At 35.6% G+C, this 21,678-nt stretch overlaps 1 protein-coding gene across 1 annotated transcript; it reads right to left on the bottom strand.

Moving 5' to 3' along the window:
- Positions 1-538: 538 nt before the first annotated feature.
- LOC110270130 (zinc finger BED domain-containing protein DAYSLEEPER-like) lies at positions 539-1,317 on the bottom strand. The gene is made up of 2 exons (XM_088507018.1): positions 690-1,317; positions 539-600 (listed from the first exon to the last, which is right to left on the bottom strand). The coding sequence occupies exons 1-2, from the start codon at positions 1,315-1,317 to the stop codon at positions 539-541; spliced, it is 690 nt and encodes a 229-aa protein (XP_088363144.1).
- Between the last annotated feature and the right edge of the window lie 20,361 nt (positions 1,318-21,678).

Consider the following 21,678-nt stretch of genomic DNA (forward strand, 5'->3'; position numbering starts at 1 on the left):
TATTGAACCTTACTTTGGGGCATTTTATTCCCTTTTTATTTCTTTCTTTTTCTTTTCTATTTTATATATATATATTCTATTTATTTTTCTCATTCATTTTTTTTTTCAAACTAGAATATACACCAAAGCATCAATACATATGGTTTAAACATAATTAATACATGAGTATGTACCCAATTCTAGGGGTGGCAGTGGGGCGGGTAGGGGCGGGTTTTTACCCTACCCGACCCCGCCCCGCCGTTCTGTAACTCAAGCACTACCCGCCCCGTCACAACCCGCAGGTAGTAAATTACAGTACCCGAACCCGCCCCACCCCGACCCGCCCCTATAAAAATTAAATATTTTAATTTTTACATATTCATATCTAAATTAAGACAAAAATTTAAAATTCATAAATAAATTAAAATAAAAACATAAAATTCATACAATGTCATTAGCTCAAATAACTTGAAATTAAAAAAAAGAAGTGTTTGATCACTACAAATTTAACACCATAGTAAAGAATTTACAATATTAGATATAAAGAAATCTTCAACCCTTATTCTTGATCACTTTCAACATCTTCATCGTCATTGAAAGTTTGTAAATCAAGATTTAAACCTGAAAATCAAAAGATGTAACAATTAGCAAATTAATTGGTATTATGTAAAAAACTAAAATAAATGAAGATTAATTAATATATATTTTACCTTTACTTCCCAAAGGTGCCCACAACCAACTTTGGCGACACATCAAAGCTTCAATTATGTCTTGTTTGAGCTTTGCGCGATGAGGAGAAATTACACGACCATTTGTACTAAAAGCATATTCAAAAGCAATAGTGGCCACCGGAATAGCATATATATCCTTAGCTATTTTTGCAAGAACTTTAAATTTCATCTGATTGTTCTTCCACCATTTCAAAACATTAAAATTAGGATCATTTGGAGGATGAATTTTCTCCTCAAGATAATGATCAAACTCAACATTCACATATGAACTCCTTGTCATTTTTCTTCTTTTAAGATACACCATATAATCATCACCCCCAAATAGACTTGCATTTCCACTTTCATTAACTTCTTTTGTACCAACACCAACACCGACATGTGACACATCAGAACTCATTTTTTGAGTGTATTCATTAACCAACTCATTACACAAATGATGAATTCTATCAACTTGCTTGGAGCATTCTATTGGATCTGGATACATTTTTTCAAATTGGAACTCAACTCCAACCATCTTGTACCTAGGGTCTAAAACAGCAGCAACACCCATAATTCCATTAATTTCATCCCAATACTTTTCAAATTTCTTCTTCATGTTAGATGCCATATTAGAAATTAATGGATTAGCAGAAATTTCCCATTCATCCAATGACACTTTTATTTTACAAACCAGAGTAAAATAAAGATTAGGAGTCAGAAATTTAGACCCAGAAAATAGTTGAGTAACATCATAAAACAACTTCAACTTATCACAAATTTCTTTCGCAAGTTCCCACTCCTCATTACTTGGCACAGTTTTATATTGGGGTTCCTTCTGCCTTAACCTAGGAAAAACAGCTTTATACAACAGAGCAGTTTCTAACATCAAATAAGTTGAGTTCCATCTAGTTGGACAATCAAGAACTAATTTCCTAGTAAATGAGATCGCTGTTTTAGCTCACCAACTCACAAAAGTTTCGTTCCTTTTCTGTGTTGCAGTCTGGTGCACGAAATTGTGATCTCAGGCAACGGCACCAAAAACTCTGTACGCACGTCTTAATAAATTGTTTTTCATTCACAACTTCGATACAAATAACCAGCAAGTGCACTGGGTCATCCAAGTAATAAACCTTACGTGAGTAAGGGTCGATCCCACGGAGATTGTTGGTATGAAGCAAGCTATGGTCACCTTGTAAATCTCAGTCAGGCGAATATAAAATAGTTATGGAGTTTTTGAAATTTATGATAAATAAATAGAAAATAAAGATAGAAACACTTATGTATATCATTGGTGAGAATTTCAGATAAAGGTATAGAGATACTTTCGTCCCTCTGAACTTCTGCTTTCCTGCTGTCTTCATCCAATCAGTCATACTCCTTTCCATGGCTGGCTTTATGTAAGGACATCACCATTGTCAACGGCTACTTTTCATCCTCTCTGGAAAATGGTCCGATGCACTGTCACTGCATGGCTAATCGTCTGGAGGCATCACCGTGGTCAATGGCTGCATCCTATCCTCTTGTGAAAATGGTCCAAATGCTCTGTCACAGCACGGCTAATCATCTGAGGTTCTCGATCATACTGGAATAGGATTCACCCTCCTTTTGCGTCTGTCACTACGCCCAGCACTCGCGAGTTTGAAGTTTGTTACAGTCATTCAATCCCAGAGTCCTACTCAGAATACCACAGACAAGGTTTAGACTTTCCGGACTCTCATGAATGTCGCCATCAATCTAGCTTATACCACGAAGATTCTGATTAAGAGATCCAAGAGATAATCATTCAATCGAAGGTAGAACGGAAGTGGTTGTCAGGCACGCGTTCGTGGGGGAATGATGATGATTGTCACGTTCATCACATTCATGTTGAAGTACGAATGAATATCTTAGAAGTGAAATAAGTTGAGTTGAATAGAAAAACAGTAGTACTTTGCATTAATTCATGAGGAACAACAGAGCTCCACACCTTAATCTATGGAGTGTAGAAACTCTACCATTTGAAAATACATAAGTGATGAAGGTCCAGGCATGGCCAAATGGCCAGCCCCCAAACGTGATCAATATGATCCTCAGATGAACTAAAAAATCATAAGATGTCTCATACAATAGTAAAAAGTTCTATTTATAATAAACTAGCTACTAGGGTTTACAGAAGTAAGTAATTGATGCATAAATCTACTTCCGGGGCCCACTTGGTGTATGCTTGGGCTGAGCTTGAATGTTACACGTGCAGAGGTTCTTTCTGAAGTTGAACGCCAGGTTGTAACGTATTTCTGGCGTTCAACTCTGGCTTGTGACGTGTTTCTGGCGTTTAACTCCAGACAGCAGCGTAGAACTGTCGTTCAACGCCCTTTTACGTCGTATAAACTCGGCCAAAATATGGACTATTATATATTTCTGAAAAGCCCTGGATGTCTACTTTCCAACGCAATTGGAAGCGCGCCATTTTGAGTTCTGTAGCTCCAGAAAATTCATTTTGAGTGCAGGGAGGTCAGAATCCAACAGCATCAGCAGTCCTTCTTCAACCTCTAAATCTGATTTTTGCTCAAGTCCCTCAATTTCAGCCAGAAAATACCTGAAATCACAGAAAAATACACAAACTCATAGTAAAGTCCAGAAATGTGAATTTAACATAAAAACTAATAAAAACATCCCTAAAAGTAACTAGATCCTACTAAAAACATACTAAAAACAATGCCAAAAAGCGTATAAATTATCCGCTCATCACATTCCAATACAATACACTACTATGAATCTTTTCTATACTTTCCTTAACAATACTTAAGCCATCCTTCATAATCAAATTCAAGATATGAGCACAACAACGCATATGCAATAATTTATCCCCCAACATCAAGAAAGAAGAATCTAAACGCCCCAACAGTCCATCTATCATAGCATCATTAGTAGAACAGTTATCTAACGTAACAGTGGACAATTTTCTATCAATATTCTATTCTAACAATATTTTCATCAACGTTTCAGTGAGAACTTCACTTGTATGCGGACAAGGAACATAACAAAAGCTGAAAAGATTAAAAAACATGCATGTATTTTTAGATTAACGAAACTCAACATACGAAAACAACACAATGTATAGAAGTTTTTAAAATTTTTTAAGTACCTCAATAGGCGCATATGCAACTTTCACAAACTATCAATATAGTGAGCCGTGACAACCATGTATCCTTTTTCTTGGTTGGAAGTCCACATGTCGCTAGTTATTGCAACTCTACTATCATTTTCATCTAGTTGAAGAGTTAACTTCCGCTTCTCGTCCCCATACATCTTCAAGATGTCTTTTCTGACAGTGTTTCGACTAGGCATTTTAAATGTCGGTTGCATTGAAGCTAAAGCTCGTCTCAATCCATGGTGGTCCACACAACTCATAGGATACTCATCCAAAACAATCATTTCAGCAACACATTTTTTTGTGAATGAAGGATCAAACACAAGCCATCTTCATTCCCTTTTTACTTTTGTGATTGTTTTGACAATGATTCAACAATTGATGATTGCCTAGAGGTGGCCACTTTTATTCTCTTACAATATCAATCCACATGGTTCCTCAATGACTTGGTACCATTCCTCGGATTTGCATTAAGCACAGTCTTGCAAAACTTGCATTTCGACTTCCATTCCCCTTCAACTTTCAACCGATCAAAATACTCCTAATAAGCACTCTTAACATGAGTCTTATTGTCACCTTCATTAGGAGTTGATTCTTCTGGAGTTGAGACATTATCAGTTGCTTGTAGAGTTTCTGAAGTTGGATTAGCATTACTTTGAACTTCAATTTCATTATCATTAGGAGCAACACTATTATCCAATGTGTCTTCTCTAGCATTACTAGCCATGAAGTAATTTGAAAACACCTATATCAATAAAATTAAAATTACTGAGGGTATAAAATTAACATAAATCATATCATAAATGCATAAAGATCAGAATGCATAAATGAAAGAGTAGAGAATTATTAATTTAATTCATGTAGAAGCATTAAAGATAAATTTGGAGCTAACACAATACACGGTTGAAATGCTAACCAAAAGCACAAATTTTCAGTCCTCTATTTCAAAACAATTAATTTGCTTTCAGTTACACTATTTCACCTCAGAGAGTAAAAGCACAAATTTAAGCCACTAAGATAAGTAAACACAAATTGAAGTGCACTAAAAATCATAATAAGCCACATAAACCACCTGACATAGTCATTGAACTATGCAGCAGGCAACCACAAATAGAACCAAAGCAAAATATTTTTTCCCTTAAAGCAAAATAGTTGAATGAAGAAGATATAGCTTTATAAAATTTCCACATGAAATGCAAACAAACTAAAGGCAATTTGACCATGCAGCATGCATCAATTTTGCTTTTGAAGGTTAGCATATATAGCGTGTGCTTCTTTTTCTCTAATAAACATGCTTGTCTATTAAAACAAATTTGCCTACTATAATTGAATGAACTCCAACCAGAACATGCTTTTATTTTAATAAGGAGCACAAAATTCTTTAAAACATAGTCACCTATATCTGAGGTGAAAGGGTAACATATGCCTTTGAAAGCAACCAAAATGCATGACATGAATGTTAGTTATATTAATTGCGGTCTAATCAGTTAGCAAAGTCAGTAAATGAAAAAAGCAATAGAATCTCAACCCAACAAGTAGAAATCACAAATCAAAGATGAATTGCTAGTCATGATGAATTGCATCCTGAACTAACTGCCAAAATTTTTGTTCTGGTCAGAGTTCTTGAAAACAAATAATTTTTAACTGTTTCTGATTTCAATGATTTGATATGAGGATGTATCAAAGATTACCTGACACAACTGAAAATGTCTAAATTGTAATAGGATTGTTTAATTGAATATTCACTTCCCTTGACATTAAATGCTATAAGCACTTAAATAAATTAAAATCGTTTTAAAAAAAATAATCTGACAATTTTGTTTTAAGTTTATCCAATCTCTTCAGTAAAATTATGTTAATTGAAATTGAGTAGGGTTTAAATAGAATAATACATGAAGTTTTATAAAGATATGGTTAGTGATTAACCAACCACAAATTAAATATATCAAGCTTTTCTAATATTTATATTAGAAATATCTGAAGTTCTTTGGTTACAATAAGCATTCATCACTGGGCACATAAAAAAAGGCTCAAATGACAGTAAAATATAGCCTTTATTTGTAAAACAACATATAAAAGGATCCATTCTGGATCCATTCTGCTACAAAGAGAATAATACAGTAGGAACAAAACATATTTATACTATCCCGCACAAAAAAAGAAGCAGCAAACTAAAACCATAAAATATGCAACTGAAATACTCAATAGTAATCCAAGGTTGTTTACACTATCATTTATTCAAAGCACTTCACACAGCATACATAAAAAATTTATTCTATAAAGGCTAAATACTTTGAACCTACAGATTCCCTCAGATCCCATAGATACAAGAAATTCATATACAGCGTTTACTAGTCACCAGAGAGACGACGACGGAGGAAGGAGGGACGACAAGGTGAGCACAGACCAGAGACCGCAGATCGCAGAGGCAAGTCGGCGAGGATAGTGACGGCGAGAAGTGGGAGCGATGCCGACGTGAGCTCCGTGAGCGACAGCGGCGAGGCGACCGAGATGAATGAGGAGGGGTTGGTGTCTTGGTGAGCGACGGCAAACGATCAGACGATCTGTGACGGCGACTTAGCGGCGTAGCTGAGCAGAGGATGTGGTCCTTGACAACCTTGGATACTTGGAGAAGAGCTCAAAGCCTGAAGTCTGAAGGAGTGAAGAGCGACGCAGAAGTGAGTGACGGCGAGGAAATGAGTTTCAGAGTTACCCTAATGCCTAGGGTTGAGAACGGAAATGAAATGAGTGACGGCCTAACCCTAATTTCTAAATTTCATATATATACTTATGCACTCCGGGGCGGGTTCACCCTAAACCCGACCCTGTCCCGCCCCGCTCGTCCACCTCGCCACGCTTCAAACCCTCCCCGCTGCAGGTCGGGTTTAAACCCGCCCCGACTGGGTAGGGGCGGGTCGGGTACCCGCGGGTTCGTGTATTGCTGCCACCCCTACCCAATTCACATGATTTTCAATGAAAATACAAAATGCCCTTTTACCTCAACCAATGTCCCAAGTTTTCTCACACTCGAATGATACACACTCACTAGCCTAAGCTAATCAAAGATCCAAATAAAGGACATTTATTATTTTTCGCTTTAAGGCTTGTAATGTGCTAATATTAAGAACAAAGTGGGTTAATAGTAGGCTCAAAGTTGGCTAACAATGGAAGATAAAAGGTAAGGCTATTTGGGTAAGTGAGCTAATTGAAACAATGGCCTCAATCATATAAATACATGTATACACAAAATAATGGACATATAGAATCAAACAAATCAAAGATTACAATCATAGAAAGAGAATGATGCACACAAGAAGGAAAAATAGTGGTTATAAGATGTAACCACGCAATTAGGCTCAAAACTCACTGGCTTGTGTATTCTTAGCTCAAAAACCTTTTCTAAAATACATTCTTCAAGCAAGGTCCATAAAAAATTTTTATTCAAATTAGTGAAATGCCCTAAAATAATTTTTTGAAAAAGTCATTACTCTAACCAAGTAGTCCTAGCAAGAAAAATGGTAAAATATATTCAAATTCTAACTAACATGCAACCTATCATATAATGCAACAACTAGCTAACATTGGTGTTGAAAAAGGGAAGTGATTACCCATGGAGGTTGGTCATCGACCGAACCTCCCCACACTTGAAGATTGCACCGTCCTCGTTGCATGCAAAGAAGAGCAAGGTGGATGGGTTGCTACAACTGATGAGCTTCTTCAAAAGATTGTGCGGATGACTTATTTGTCGCCCCATGTAGAAACTTTTCTTTCTCCCCTCTTGGTGGCCATCCTAAAAGGAGAGAAAAAGAGAGAAAATTAAGCCCACAATAAAGATATCAAAGCAAATAGAACATAGGCGGGGGCTAATGCCAAGTAAGAGTATGGTTCTCAACTACATGGTAGCTACAACATGTAAGTGAGAAAACAATATAAGCTAAGGTATATCACTACACTTGATGCAAGAGTAAAATCAAGGCATAAGTAAACGACATGGAGAGAACACTTGGAAGCATCAAGTTCAAATAGGAATGAGTGGGTCATGAAAGACAATATGAGTACATATCAATGCACAAAGGATGAAAGAGTCATCAAAGATTAAGTATTGATTTAAAAATTTCATCACCCAACAATATCAAACAAGTCAAGAAGCACAAAGATAATCCAAGAAAGTCTCAACAATTGAGTAAGAGAATTCAACACCAATATTAAAATAAAGACTTAGAAAAGAAAATAAGAATAAGCTATAAAAACAAAATTAAAAATGCAATGAATAAAGGTATGCAAATGCAATAAACAAAAGAAAATGAAAGATGAGAAAAATAAAAAGTGAAATTTTTTTTCTTTCTTTTTATTTATTTATTATTATTAATTTTTTTTCGAAGAGAGGGAAAAGAAGAAAGTAAGAAAGGAGGAAGAGAGAAGAAGAAAGGTAGAAAAAAAGAAGAAGGAGAGAAGAAAGAAGAAGAAAAGAGAAAGGAGAAGAAATAGGGCGCGAGGCGACGCGTAAGTGTCGCCCACGCTTACGCGTGGGGTGCAGCAAGGACAAGCGACGCGTAAGCGTCGCCCACGCGTCGCGTAGAATGCAAAAAGTGCAGGTGACACGTAAGCGTCGCCCACGCGTACGCGTGGGTCCAAATTGTGCTATTCGCACAAAGGCAGCACAATTCCCGCACAACTCTCTGGTTTTTGTACTAGGTGTCCCCATATGGCATACGACGCATGCGCGTCGCCCACGCTTAAGCGTGGGGTGACCCTTTTTTTTAACATAGAAAACAGAAATAGGGCACTCTCCTGACCTATAAACACTCTAAAGCAACCAAAATTCAAATTTAACAAAAATCTTTTAGTTTTTTTGAAAAATCTTCAAAGACAAAACAAACAAACTTGCACTTCAAGCAAAATGCAATTTAAAAACAACTATTCTAATCAAAGCATGAGCCTAACAAGCAACCTAGCAATCAAAGCAAGATATGCAAAAGTATGAAAAGAGCTACCTAACAATGGCAACCCAATTCATTCATTGATTATATCTACAAGAGAATGGAAAGAGTTTACCATGGTGGGGTGTTTCCCATCTAGCACTTTTATTTATTGTCCTTAAGTTGGACATTTTGGTGAGGTCCTTGCTATGGTGGTTTATGCTTGAATCCTTCCTTGAATCCCCACCAATGCTTGCATTTCCAATAAACTCCGGGATCCTAAATTAGGCACACAAGGCCTTTAAGGAAGCTTAAGCAAATGACAAGGCCCCAAAGTTGATGATTGTCTATGTATATTTCGGGGTCCCATACTTTGTTTGTAAACCCCCTTTCTTCTTGACCTTCATGCTTCCATTTGGGTGACAAACTTATTGAATTCTCCTTGTAACTCCTACTCATCATCCTAGATCCCTTGAATTGAGCTTCACTCCAACCATGAATCCTAAAATTTGGGCTTCCTTCCACTATGCACATTGATTCTTGTTGCCAACCAACACCCAACTCTTTTCTACTTTCTAACCCACAAAGATTTCTAAGTTGGCCATCCGTTTCTAACAATGCATATTGATATGGGCCAAGGAAATTGAAAGATGAGATGATTACCCATTCAACTTGTAATTTGGATGGTGACTTAGCAAGGAAGATATCCAATGGTCTTGACATTGTAGGCTCCACTTCCTTTGGCTCCTCCTTGATGACTTCCATCTTTTGACAACTTCCTTCAATTTCCTCTTATTTGCTAAATTCTTCCAACTCTTCCTTATTAATCAAAATATGTCTTGGAGGTTGTGCACATTCCTCCTCAACATCGGTTTCACATTCAATGGAAGAAGCTTCAACAAGATCACCATTGTCACTTGGTGTAGAGTTGTCATCAATGATGGAGCTTCCTTCTTGTTCAACCTCCCCTAGGTCTTCTTCCACTTCTTCTTCTTCAACAATCTCCAACCCTTTCACTTGTTGTAAAACACACTCCATTTCCTTATTCTCAAGTTGAGACTCTAAAATCTCCCTCATACTCCTCTCTTCGGTTGCTTCTCCACAATCATCCGTGGATATATTTTTCTTATGGCATGAATCCCATGAGTCCAACTTTTGATGGATGTTTGCTTGAAGCCGATCCATCGCCTCCTTGAGATGATAAGTAGGATCATATTACTCTTGGATTGATGGACATGGATATTCTTCTATGGAGGGTTATGATGGAAAGGAGAATTCATCATGTGGTTAGAAAGGAGGTTCATCAAAGTTTGGAGGTTGAAAGGTGTTTTGGTTGTTGGTAGAAGATAGAGGTATACGGAATATAAGCTCTTGGAGGGCGGAGGTGAAACTAGTGAGTGTGGTTTGGAGCTCTTCTTGCTCTTGAGAAATAATACCAAGTGTATCATCCATAGAGGCTTGGTTGGAGGAAAAAGAAGGATTGTGAGGGTAGCGATGTTGAAGTGGTGGTGGTTCCATGGGTGTTTGTTCATAATGGTTATAAGAGTGTGCATATGGAGGATATGGATTAGGATTGTGTGGAGGTGATTGATGGAAATAGGATGTGGATTGGGAGTATGGTGGTTGAAATGATGATATTTGAGGACTATGTTGAGAGTATGGTGCATGGAATGATGGTGTTTGAGTGGTATAATCATGATAAGAACCATCATATCCATTGGAATGATATGCATCATATGAGAGGTTGCAACATAGTAGCTTGGTTGAGGAGGTTGCCATGGTGAGTGCTCATATGGATGTGGCTCCCTTCTCAAGAATTCTTCCCTCCCATAATGTGAGTCATCATTCAAGTTTCCATTGCCTACAACATAGTTACAACCACATCCAAAACCATAAGGATGAGAATTCATATGGAAAAGAGGAAATCAAAACAAAAATCTCAAAAAGACAAAGAAAAAGTAAACTAATTACTAGCAAGTCCTAGAAATAACCAAAATGTAAGATACTCACAATATTAACATATTTACAATAGCCAATAACATAACACCATTGCAATTCCCTGACAACGGCGCCAAAATTTGATGGAGAAAAAATGTGGGTAAAGAATTTCACAAAAAATCTCATTGCAAGTATAGTTCTAAACCAACAACAATCCTCAATCAGAATTTAATTTGTTTGTCACAAGAATAAACCCCAATAAAAATAACCGAAGTATTTAAGCCTCGGATCGTCTTTCAAGAAATTACAATGAAGTGCTTTATTATTGGCTATGAAGGAATGTTTTGGGGTTTTCGTAATAAGGGGCAAGAAATGTAAATAACAAAAGAAATAAGCTAAATACTAAGAAAGCTCTTGGTAAGAAATGAGAATTAGAAGTCCTATCCTCATTATCATTATCAATTGTGACAAGAATTTTCCATTGCTCCACTTAGTTAACCTCTAACTATGAAGGAAAGTCAAGTGGATATGATCAACTTGAATCCACAAGTCCTAGTCAAATCCTAAGGAAAGACTAGCTTTAGTGGAATTCTAGTCAACTAGCAACTTCCAATTATCAATCAACAAAAGAGTTTGATAACTCAAGAGTCTCCAATTACTCAACTCAAGCCAAGAGGAGAAAAATCTACTCTAAAATCCAACCAAGCATTTTATCAAACACTTAGAAGGCATAAAAGGAAAGTATAATAAAATGACAAGAAATATAAAATCTAACATTACCAAATGCAAGGAAATAACAATAACAAAGCAATTAAACAACAAAGGAACATAAAACATGAAATTGCATTAAAGAAAATTAAAATCAACAAAGTGCTCATAGACATGAAAGTAGCAAAATAGAAGAAATTAACAAGAAGAACTAAGAGAACAAAGATGTAGCAACAAGAAATTGAAAGGAAAAGTAAATGGAAGCAACAATTAAAACTAGATCTAAGAAAATCTACCCTAATTCTAACCTAAATTCTAGAGAGAAGAGAGAGCTTCTCTCTCTAGAATTCTAGCCTAAAACATGATGAAAAACTTCAACTATCACTACTTGGTTCATTCCCCTTCAATCCTCGGGTTCAATAACATCAGAAATGAGTCGGATTGGGCCCAAAAGGAGCTAGAAATTGCTGGCCACGAGTTGCTTAAAATGACCCATGCTGATCCTGCGACACTTGCGCGTGAAACGACGCGTACGCATCATCAAACGTCCTGGAAACTAGGACAAATTGCATATCATTTTGAAGTCCCGGATGTTAGCTTTCTAACACAACTGGAACCGCCTTATTTGGACCTCTGTAACTCAAGTTATGATCAATTAAGTGCGAAGAGGTCAAGATTGACAACTTAGCAATTTCTTCGTGTCTTCATGAATTTTTCCACTTTGCATGCTTTTCTTCCATTTCTTCCAAGCCATCCTTTCCTTCAAAACCTTAAATCACTCACACAAACATATCAAGGCATCGAATGGGGGGAGGGTGAATTAAATTTAGCAATTTAAGGGCCTCAAAAGCATGTTTTCATTCTTGAGCATAATTAGGAGAAATCCACAATACCATGCTATTTTAATGAATAAGTGTAGGAAAAGTTGATAAAATCCACCAAATTCAATACAAGATAAACAATAAAATTGTGATTTATCACAGGTCAAGACAAAATTTAGTCTTTCCAAGATCTTTCATCTCAAACTCTTCTTTTAGAGATTTTATAATTGTTGGAATCTCTTTAGGGGTTCTAATGATATTTAAACCATCAAAGTACACAGTAATTATAATCAATCCAGATGCAGATTTCTTTATGAAAACACATGGACAGATATCATTATTCTCGAATCTGTTTTTGGCTAGATACTAAGTAAGACGATTGATAAACCACTATTTCGTGGTTTATCTTGTGCTCAATTGAGTGGATTTTATCAATCTTTCATACACTTATTCATACAAAATGTATGGCTTTACAATTTCCTTCCTGATTTTGTGCTATGATTGAAAACATGCTTCTTTGGCCTTATATTTGCTAATATTAATATTCTCTTATTACCATTTGATGCCTTGATATGTGCGTTAAGTGATTTCAGAGATTACAGGGCAGGAATGACTCAGAGAATGGAAAGGAAGCATGCAAAAGTGGAAGGAATACAAGAAATTGAAGGAACTGCAAAGCTGTCAGCCTGACCCTCTCACACTAAAACGGTCATAACTTGAGCTACAGAGGTCCAAATGATGCGGTTCCAATTGCGTTGGAAAGCTAACGTCTGGGGCTTATATTTGATATATAATTTGCCATAGTGGCCATACAGATAGGCGACGCAAACGCGTGCTCCACGCGGATGCGTCGCAGTGACGAAAATCAGCGTGGCAGATTTCGCCTCCAGCGATTTCTGGGCTGTTTCTGGCCCAGTTTTCAGCCCAGAAAATACAAATTAGAGGCTATAAAGTGAGAAAATCCATTCATTCAAAAAAGAAGCTTTAATATACATAATTTTAGGATTAGATGTAGTTTTAGAGAGAGAGGTTCTCTCCTCTCTCTTAGGATTAGGATCTAGGATTTCTATTATGTTTAAGCTATGATCTCTTCAATCACAGGTTCAATATTCCTTTAATTTATTTTTTACTTTTATTTATTCTATTACTTTAATTGTCATTTATCTTTTTATTATTGATTTACAAACTTTCCATGTTAGGATTTGAATTTATGTTTAAATGCAATTTGAGGTATTTCAGATTAATGATTGTTTTATTTATGATGCTTTCAATTCAATTTAGATTTATTTTCCCCTTTTGGCTTTGGTTAAGTAATTAGCAACACTTGAGTTATCAAACTCAGCTGTTGATTGAAATTGGAATTCTCTGCTGGTTAATCTGTACTCCAATAACTCTAGTCTTTCCATAGGAGTTGACTAGGACTTGAGGATCAAATTAGTTAGTCCACTTAACTCTCCTTTGTTTAGCAAGGGTCAATTAAAGTGGGAGCAGAATCCAATTTTCATCACACCTGATAAGGATAACGAGGATAGGACTTCAATTTCTCATACCTTGCCAAGAGATTTTATTATTATTAATTTATTTTTCTTGTCATTTAAATTACTTGTTCCTTATTTTAAAAAACCCAAAAACATATCTTTTTTACATAACCAATAATAAATCATACCTCCCTGCAATTCCTTGAGAAGACGACCCGAGGTTTAAATACTTCGGTTATAAATTTTATTGGATTTTGTTACTTGTGACAACCAAAGTTTTTGTACGAAAGGATTTTCTGTTGGTTTGGAAACTATACTTACAACGCGATTATATTTATAAAATTTCTTTACTAAACAGAAATCCGATCGGTCAACGATTATACCACATTCGTCCATATTGCTTTAGACCATATAAAGATATTTGCAATTTGACTGAGTATAACCCCTGTGAATATTCATTGGATGATTTAGATATCTTTAATCCTTCAGGGACTTTCATATAGATATCAAGATCTAATGATCCGTATATGTATGTTGTTACCACATCCATTAAATGCATATGTAATTTATGGTATGGGGATAAAGTGACCAAATAATGCAATGTTATTGCATCCACTACAGGGGAATATATTTTTTCATAATCTCTATCGGGCCTTTGTGAAAAACCTTGTGCCACAAGTCGAACTTTGTGGCGTACAACTTCATTTTTCTCATTTCATTTTCTCACAAATACCCATTTGTATCCAACAGGTTTTACATCTTCTAGTGTACAGATTACAGGTCCAAATAGACTTCACATTTTGTAAGTGAGACTAACTCAGACTTCATTACTTCTTCCCATTTTGGCCAATAATTCCTTTGTCGACATTCTTCGATTGTTCTTGGATCTAGATCCTTACTTTCATGCATGATATTTAATGCCACATTATATGCAAATATTTCATTGACAATTGTCTTATTTCGATCTTGTTTTTCTCCTGTAAACACATAATTTATTGAGATCTCATAATTTTTATAATTTTCAGGTACCTGATCATCTTCTGGCTCAAACTATATCAAAATTTTGGACAACTACAGGTATCTTTACTATGTCTTTATCTTTTTCAACAGAAATAATATTTACCTCTTTTCTTTTTCGAGGATTTTTGTCTTTGGAATCGATAGGTCTACCACGCTTTTGACGTGAATTTGTTTCAGTGGCCATTTGTCCGACTGGGACATCAATCCGAATTGGAGCATTTTCAACTGGTATATAAGATTTAGTTATCCTTTTCGTATCAGAAAATGCATCAGGCAATTCATTTGCTATTCTTTGTAAATCTATAATCTTTTAAACTTTTAGTTCACATTTTCCTGGTCGAGGATCTAAATGCATCAAGGATGATGCATTCCAATTGAGTTCCTTTTCGGGAAGCTCATTCTCTCTCCCTTAATGTTAGAGATTTTGATTCATCAAAATGACAATTTGCAAATCAGGCTTTAAATACATCTCTAGTTTGTATCTCAAGATACCTCACTATAGAGAGAGACTCATATCTAACATATATTTTCAATTTTCTTTGTGGTCCCATTTTAGCGCGAGAAGGTGGTGCAATGAGAAAATATATTGCACACCCAAATATTCTTAAATGAAAAATATTTGGCTGTTGGCCAAAAGCTAATTGCTTAGGAGAGAACTGATGGTAATTTGTTGGCCTCAAATGAATAAGTGATGCGACGTGTAAAATAGCATGCCTCAAACTGAGGTTGGGAGATTTGTTCTCATAAGTAAGGGTCTAGCAATTAATTGGAGACATTTAATAAGTTGTTCTGCTAACCCATTTTGTGTATGAACATGAGCTACTGGATGTTCAACACTTATTTCGTTAGCCATACAATAAGCATCAAAGGCTTGGGAGTAAATTCACCAGCATTATCAAGACGAATTACTTTGATTGGATTTTCTAAAAACTGTGCTTTTAATCGAATAATTTGAGCAAGTAATCTCGCAAACGCCAGGTTGCGAGAAGACAATAAGCACACATGTGACCATATCGAATATGTGTCTATCATGACCATAAAATATCTAAAAGATCCACATGGTGGATGAATAGGTCCACATATATCACCTTGAATCCTTTCTAGGAATTTCAGAGACTCAAATACAATCTTTACTCGTGATGGCCTTAAAATTAGCTTTCCTTGAGAACATGCAGCACAACAAAATTTACTAGATTTAAGAATTTTCTAGTTCTTTAGTGAATGTCCATGGGAATTTTCAATAATTCTCCACATCATGGTTGTTCTAGGATGACCCAATCGATCATGCCAAATTATAAATTCATTTGAACTAGTAAACTTCTGGTTTACAATAGCATGTGATTCAATTGCACTAATTTTAGTATAATATAACCCAAAAGAAAGTGAGAAAAATTTTTCTAATATAACCTTTTTATTTGAATCAGGGTTGTGATACATAAGTACTCATGATTTTCCTCATTCATTGTTTTAGTATGATATCCATTTCGGCGAATATCTTTAAAACTCAACAAGTTCTTTAGAGACTTATTAGATAATACATAATAGTGCATTATTTATTATGAATTTTGTTCCTCCGAGAAATAAAATTATAGCTCTTCCAAAACTTTCTATCACATTGCTTGAGCCAATAATGGTATTAACACATTCTTCTTTTGGTACAAGATGAGTAAAATATATATTACTTTTGAAAATGGTATGCGAACCTGCACTATCCACAAAGCAAACATCTTCATTATATATCCTTACTATTTTCTTCAAAGATAATAATAATAATAATAATAATAATAATAATAATAATAATAATAATAATAATAATAATAATAATAATAATAATAATAAAATGAGAAAAATACATACGCAGTAAAATTGTATTTCTGATTAAAATTATTTTTCTAAGAATTACTGTACATAGTATCATATACTAAATTTTTTTTATTATTTTAAAACTTGATGCACTTAGTAATTTTGAAATTCATAAATATTTTATTAAACATTATTCATATACATCATACTTGAAATTCAAATACATAGGGAATAAAACTTAACATTATTTATTCACATGAGTACTTAATAAACCAATATATTAAACTTTTTTATCATTGATCAAATGACTAATATTTTCTTCAGGATCCTCAAAGAAATCAAATACTTCAAAATGAGTGGTGTAATTTTTAGCAACATCTTTTGAAATAAAATTCGTCTCCTTTCCTTTGTCATCCTTTTTCAATTATGCTTGATAAAGATTAACTAGGTACATTGGGATACAATAGGTATGCGACCAATGGCCCTTTCTATTACAACGAAAATATTTATTTTCTGATGATTTATTTTGCCCATTATTTCTTTTGTTATCCCACTTCTGGTGAGATCCTTTCTTGTGAAATAATTTTTCTTCCTTCCATAATTTTTTTTATTACCAAAACCTTGCCATTTACCTTTTTTGGGGTTATAATTTACCGCATTTACTTTAGAAAATGGAGCGACGCCAGCTGGACGCGCTTCATGATTTGTTAGAAGCAATTCATTATTACGCTCAGCAACAATAGGGCAAGAAATTAGCTCAAGATATTTTTTAAATTTTTTTCTCGATACTACTACTGCAGGAGCACATTTGAGGCATGGAAGGTTGAGAAAGTTTTCTCTAACATGTCATTATCAGTTATCTTTTTCCCACATAATTTCATTCGTGAGGTAATTCAGAACATTGCTGAATTGTATTCATTTATGGATTTAAAATCCTGAAGATGTAAGTTCATCCACTCATATCGGACTTGAAGAAGTATCACTATCTTTTGATGATTATACCTTTCTTCAAGGTTTTTCCACAGATCTGCAAGATCTTTTAGTATGAGATATTCATTTTTCAATCCTTCGTCAAGATGATAACGAAGGAAGATCATGGCTTTGGCTTTATCCTTCTGGGATGCATTATTTTCAGCCTTAATGGTATCTCCAAGATCCATTGAATCATGATGAATTTTAGCATCTAATATCCATTATAAGTAGTTGTTTCCAGATATATCAAGAGCATTAAATTCAAGATGAGAGAGCTTCGACATAATGAAAATTTATTATCTGAGTCTTCCTAAATTTTGATTAGAGTCTCGTGCTGATAATGTGTTGTAAAATAAATAAATAAGGAAGAGAAAATAAAATAAAGAAGTGTAAACAGAAGACTCTAGTATTAATATTCACCAATACTATTATCTCACTATAATAGAAGCGATTCATATATTTACTAATATTATATATATTGTAACTTAAATCCACAAAGAGATAGAGAAAAGAGAGAGTTTATATAGTATATAAAGAGAGAGAGAGAGAGAGAGAGAGAGAGAGAGAGAGAGAGAGAGAGAGAGGAATGTTTGTTATTGTTGTGTGCATTCCCTCACATTATACCCCTATTTATACATGCATAGAGTCCTCATTTTCAACCTTCATTAAATATAAATTCTCTTGGTAATATGAGCATTCTACCATGAAAAAATTGAGTCGTCCAAATATTAATGGGCATCTACCTCATGCATCCTTATCACAATAAATATCGTTTTTTTCTTATTATTGGCCAGCCTTTTTTTAGTTGCCCCTATTTTTTTCAATCCCGTCCAATAGCCCACCTCACAAAAATTTCTTTTCTGGAGAACAATTTTCATATTTGCCATTACAATTAATATTTGTCGTTTACCACACTCCTCCTTTAGTACATTGTTCTATGAGTTACCATACATGCCACATATTGTAAGGTTATTTGTTAGTCAGCATAGTTATTTTTAGCCATCCAAAACTATGCCACCAAAAATTAAATATTTGCAGTGAATCAAAAGCAAAGGAAAGCCATGGTAGAGTGGTGTACATAGCAAATAGAGAAGTGATGGAAACAAAGAGGATAATGTTTACCTGTAGTAGCAATAGGACCCATACGAAGCCACCTATAGCGGGAAGTGGCGTGGAGGACCCACAACCACTGGGACAACAACGGAGGAGGAACGGGAACGGTTCACCAGGTCTTGGAGATGCAAAATGGCAGATATAGAACCAGAGTTGGAACTTCCAACCTGCAACAGCGAGAAGACGATTAGCGACGTCTGGTCGCAGCTCTAGACGGCTGATGAGCGGATAATTTATATGCTTTTTGACATTGTTTTTAGTATGTTTTCAGTAGGATCTAGTTACTTATAGGGATGTTTTCATTAGTTTTTATGTTAAATTCACATTTCTGGACTTTACTATGAGTTTTTGTGTTTTTCTGTGATTTCAGGTATTTTCTGGCTGAAATTGAGGGACTTGAGCAGAAATCAGATTCAGAGGTTGAAGAAGGACTGCTGATGCTGTTGGATTCTGACCTCCCTGCACTCAAAGTGGATTTTCTGGAGCTACAAAACTCGAAATGACGCGCTTCCAATTGCGTTGGAAAGTAGACATCCAGAGCTTTCCAGCAATATATAATAGTCCATACTTTGGCCAAGAATAGACGACGTAAACTGGCGTTCAACGCCGGCTTTCTGCCCAAATCTGGCGTCCAGCGCCAGAAAAGGAGCCAAAACCAGAGTTGAACGCCCAAACTGGCACAAAAGCTGGCGTTCAACTCCAAGAAGGACCTCTACACATGCAACACTCAAGTTCAGCCCAAGCACACACCAAGTGGGCCCCGGAAGTGGATTTATGCATCAATTACTTACTCATGTAAACCCTAGTGACTAGTTTATTATAAATAGGACATTTTACTAGTCTTTTTGACCATCTTTGGATTATAGTTTGATCTATTGATCACGTATGGGAGGCTGGCCACTCAGCCATGCCTACCCTCCATTCACTTATGTATTTTTAACGGTAGAATTTCTGCACTCCATTGATTAAGGTGTGGAGCTCTGCTGTTCCTCAAAGATTAATGCAAAGTACTACTGTTTTCTATTCAATTCATCTTGTTTCGCTTCTAAGATATTCATTCGTACTTCAATCTGAATGTGATGAACGTGACAATCATCATCATTCCCTATGAACGCGTGCCTGACAACCACTTCCATTCTACCTTCGACTGAATGAGTATCTCTTAGATCTCCTAACCAGAATCTTCGTGGTGTAAGCTAGAATGATGGCGGCATTCAAGAGAATCCGGAAAGTCTAAACCTTGTCTGTGGTATTCCGAGTAGGATTCAATGAATGAATGACTGTGATGAGCTCCAAACTCGCGATTGCAGGACGTTAGTGACAGACGCAAAAGGATAGTAAATCCTATTCCAGCATGATCGAGAACCGACAGATGAATAGCCGTGCCGTGACAGGGTGCGTTGACCATTTTCACTGAGAGGATAAGATGAAGCCATTGACAAGGGTGATGCCTCCAGACGATTAGCCGTGTCGTGACAGGGCATTGGATCATTTTCCCGAGAGATGACCGAAAGTAGCCATTGACAGTGGTGATGTATCACATAAAGCCAGCCATGGAAAGGAGTAAGACTGATTGGATGAAGATAGCAGGAAAGCAGAGGTTCAGAGGAACGAAAGCATCTCCATTCGCTTATCTGAAATTCCTACCAATGAATTACATAAGTATTTCTATCCCTATTTTATTATATTAAATTCGAAAACACCATTATCAATTTATATCTGCCTAACTAAGATTTGCAAGGTGACCATAGCTTGCTTCATACCAACAATCTCCGTGGGATTCGACCCTTACTCACGTAAGGTATTACTTGGACGACCCAATGCACTTGCTGGTTAGTTACACGGAGTTGTGAACCATGGTCTTGGCATCAAGTTTTTTAGCGCCATTTCCAGGGAAAGGAAGAGCAATGAATTTTACATAATTAAAATGTAATCACGATTCCACGTACCAAGTTTTTGGCGCCGTTGCCGGGGATTGTTTGAGTATGGACAACTGACGGTTCATCCTGTTGCTCAGATTAGGTAATTTTCTTTTTGTTTTCTTCTCAAAAATTTTTCAAAAATATTTCAAAATTTTCTCACCTGTTTTCGAAAAAAAAAACTTTTAGATTCAAAATTTTAAGAATGAATTCTAGTGTTTCATGAAGCATGTGAAGCCTGGCTGGCTGTAAAGCCATGTCTAAATTCGTTTGGACTGAGGCTTCCAACCATCAGCTGTTATACGACTGTAGGGTATGTCAGGCATGTCATGTCTGATCTACATGCTAAAGCTTGGCTGGCCATTGGCCATGTCTAGTGTTTTGGACCGGAGTTTTCATTGAAAGCTTGGCTGGCTAGTGAGCCATGTCTAATTCCTGGACTGAAGCTTTAGACTAACATGGCAAGATTCCTGGAATTCATGTTAAAAATTTTGGAATCCTTATTTTTTATTTTTCATATAATTTTCGAAAAAAATCCAAAAAAAAAATTAGAAAATCAAAAAAATCAAAAACATTTTTTGTGTTTCTTGTTTGAGTCATGAGTCATGTCATAAGTTTGGTGTCATTTGCATGTGCATCTTGCATTTTTCGAAAATTTCATGCATTCATAGTGTTCTTCATGATCTTCAAGTTGTTCTTGGTAAGTCTTCTTGTTTGATCTTGATGATTTTTTGTTTTGTGTTGTATGGTGTTTTTCATATGCATTCTTGAATTCTTAGTGCGTAAGCATTAAAGAATTCTAAGTTTGGTGTCTTGCATGTTTTCTTTGCATTAAAAATTTTTCAAAATTGTGTCTATGATGTTCATCTTGACATTCAAAGTTCTTGGTGTTCATCTTGACATTCATAGCATTCTTGCATGCATTCATTGTTTTGATCTAAAAATTTCATGCATTGCATCATTTTCATGTTCTTCTCTCTCCTCATTAAAAATTCAAAAATAAAAAAAATATATATATCTTTCCCTTTTTCTCTCTCATAAATTCGAAAATTTGAGTTGACTTTTTCAAAAATTTAAAAAAAAAATCTAGGTGTTTTCATGAGTCAAATCAAATTTTCAATTTGAAAATCCTATCTTTTCAAAAATCTTTTTCCAAAAATCAAATCTT

The sequence above is a fragment of the Arachis ipaensis genome, chromosome B3 (assembly GCF_059453495.1).
Source record: "Arachis ipaensis isolate K30076 ecotype BB chromosome B3, ASM5945349v1, whole genome shotgun sequence".
NCBI classification, from domain to species: Eukaryota; Viridiplantae; Streptophyta; class Magnoliopsida; order Fabales; family Fabaceae; genus Arachis; species Arachis ipaensis.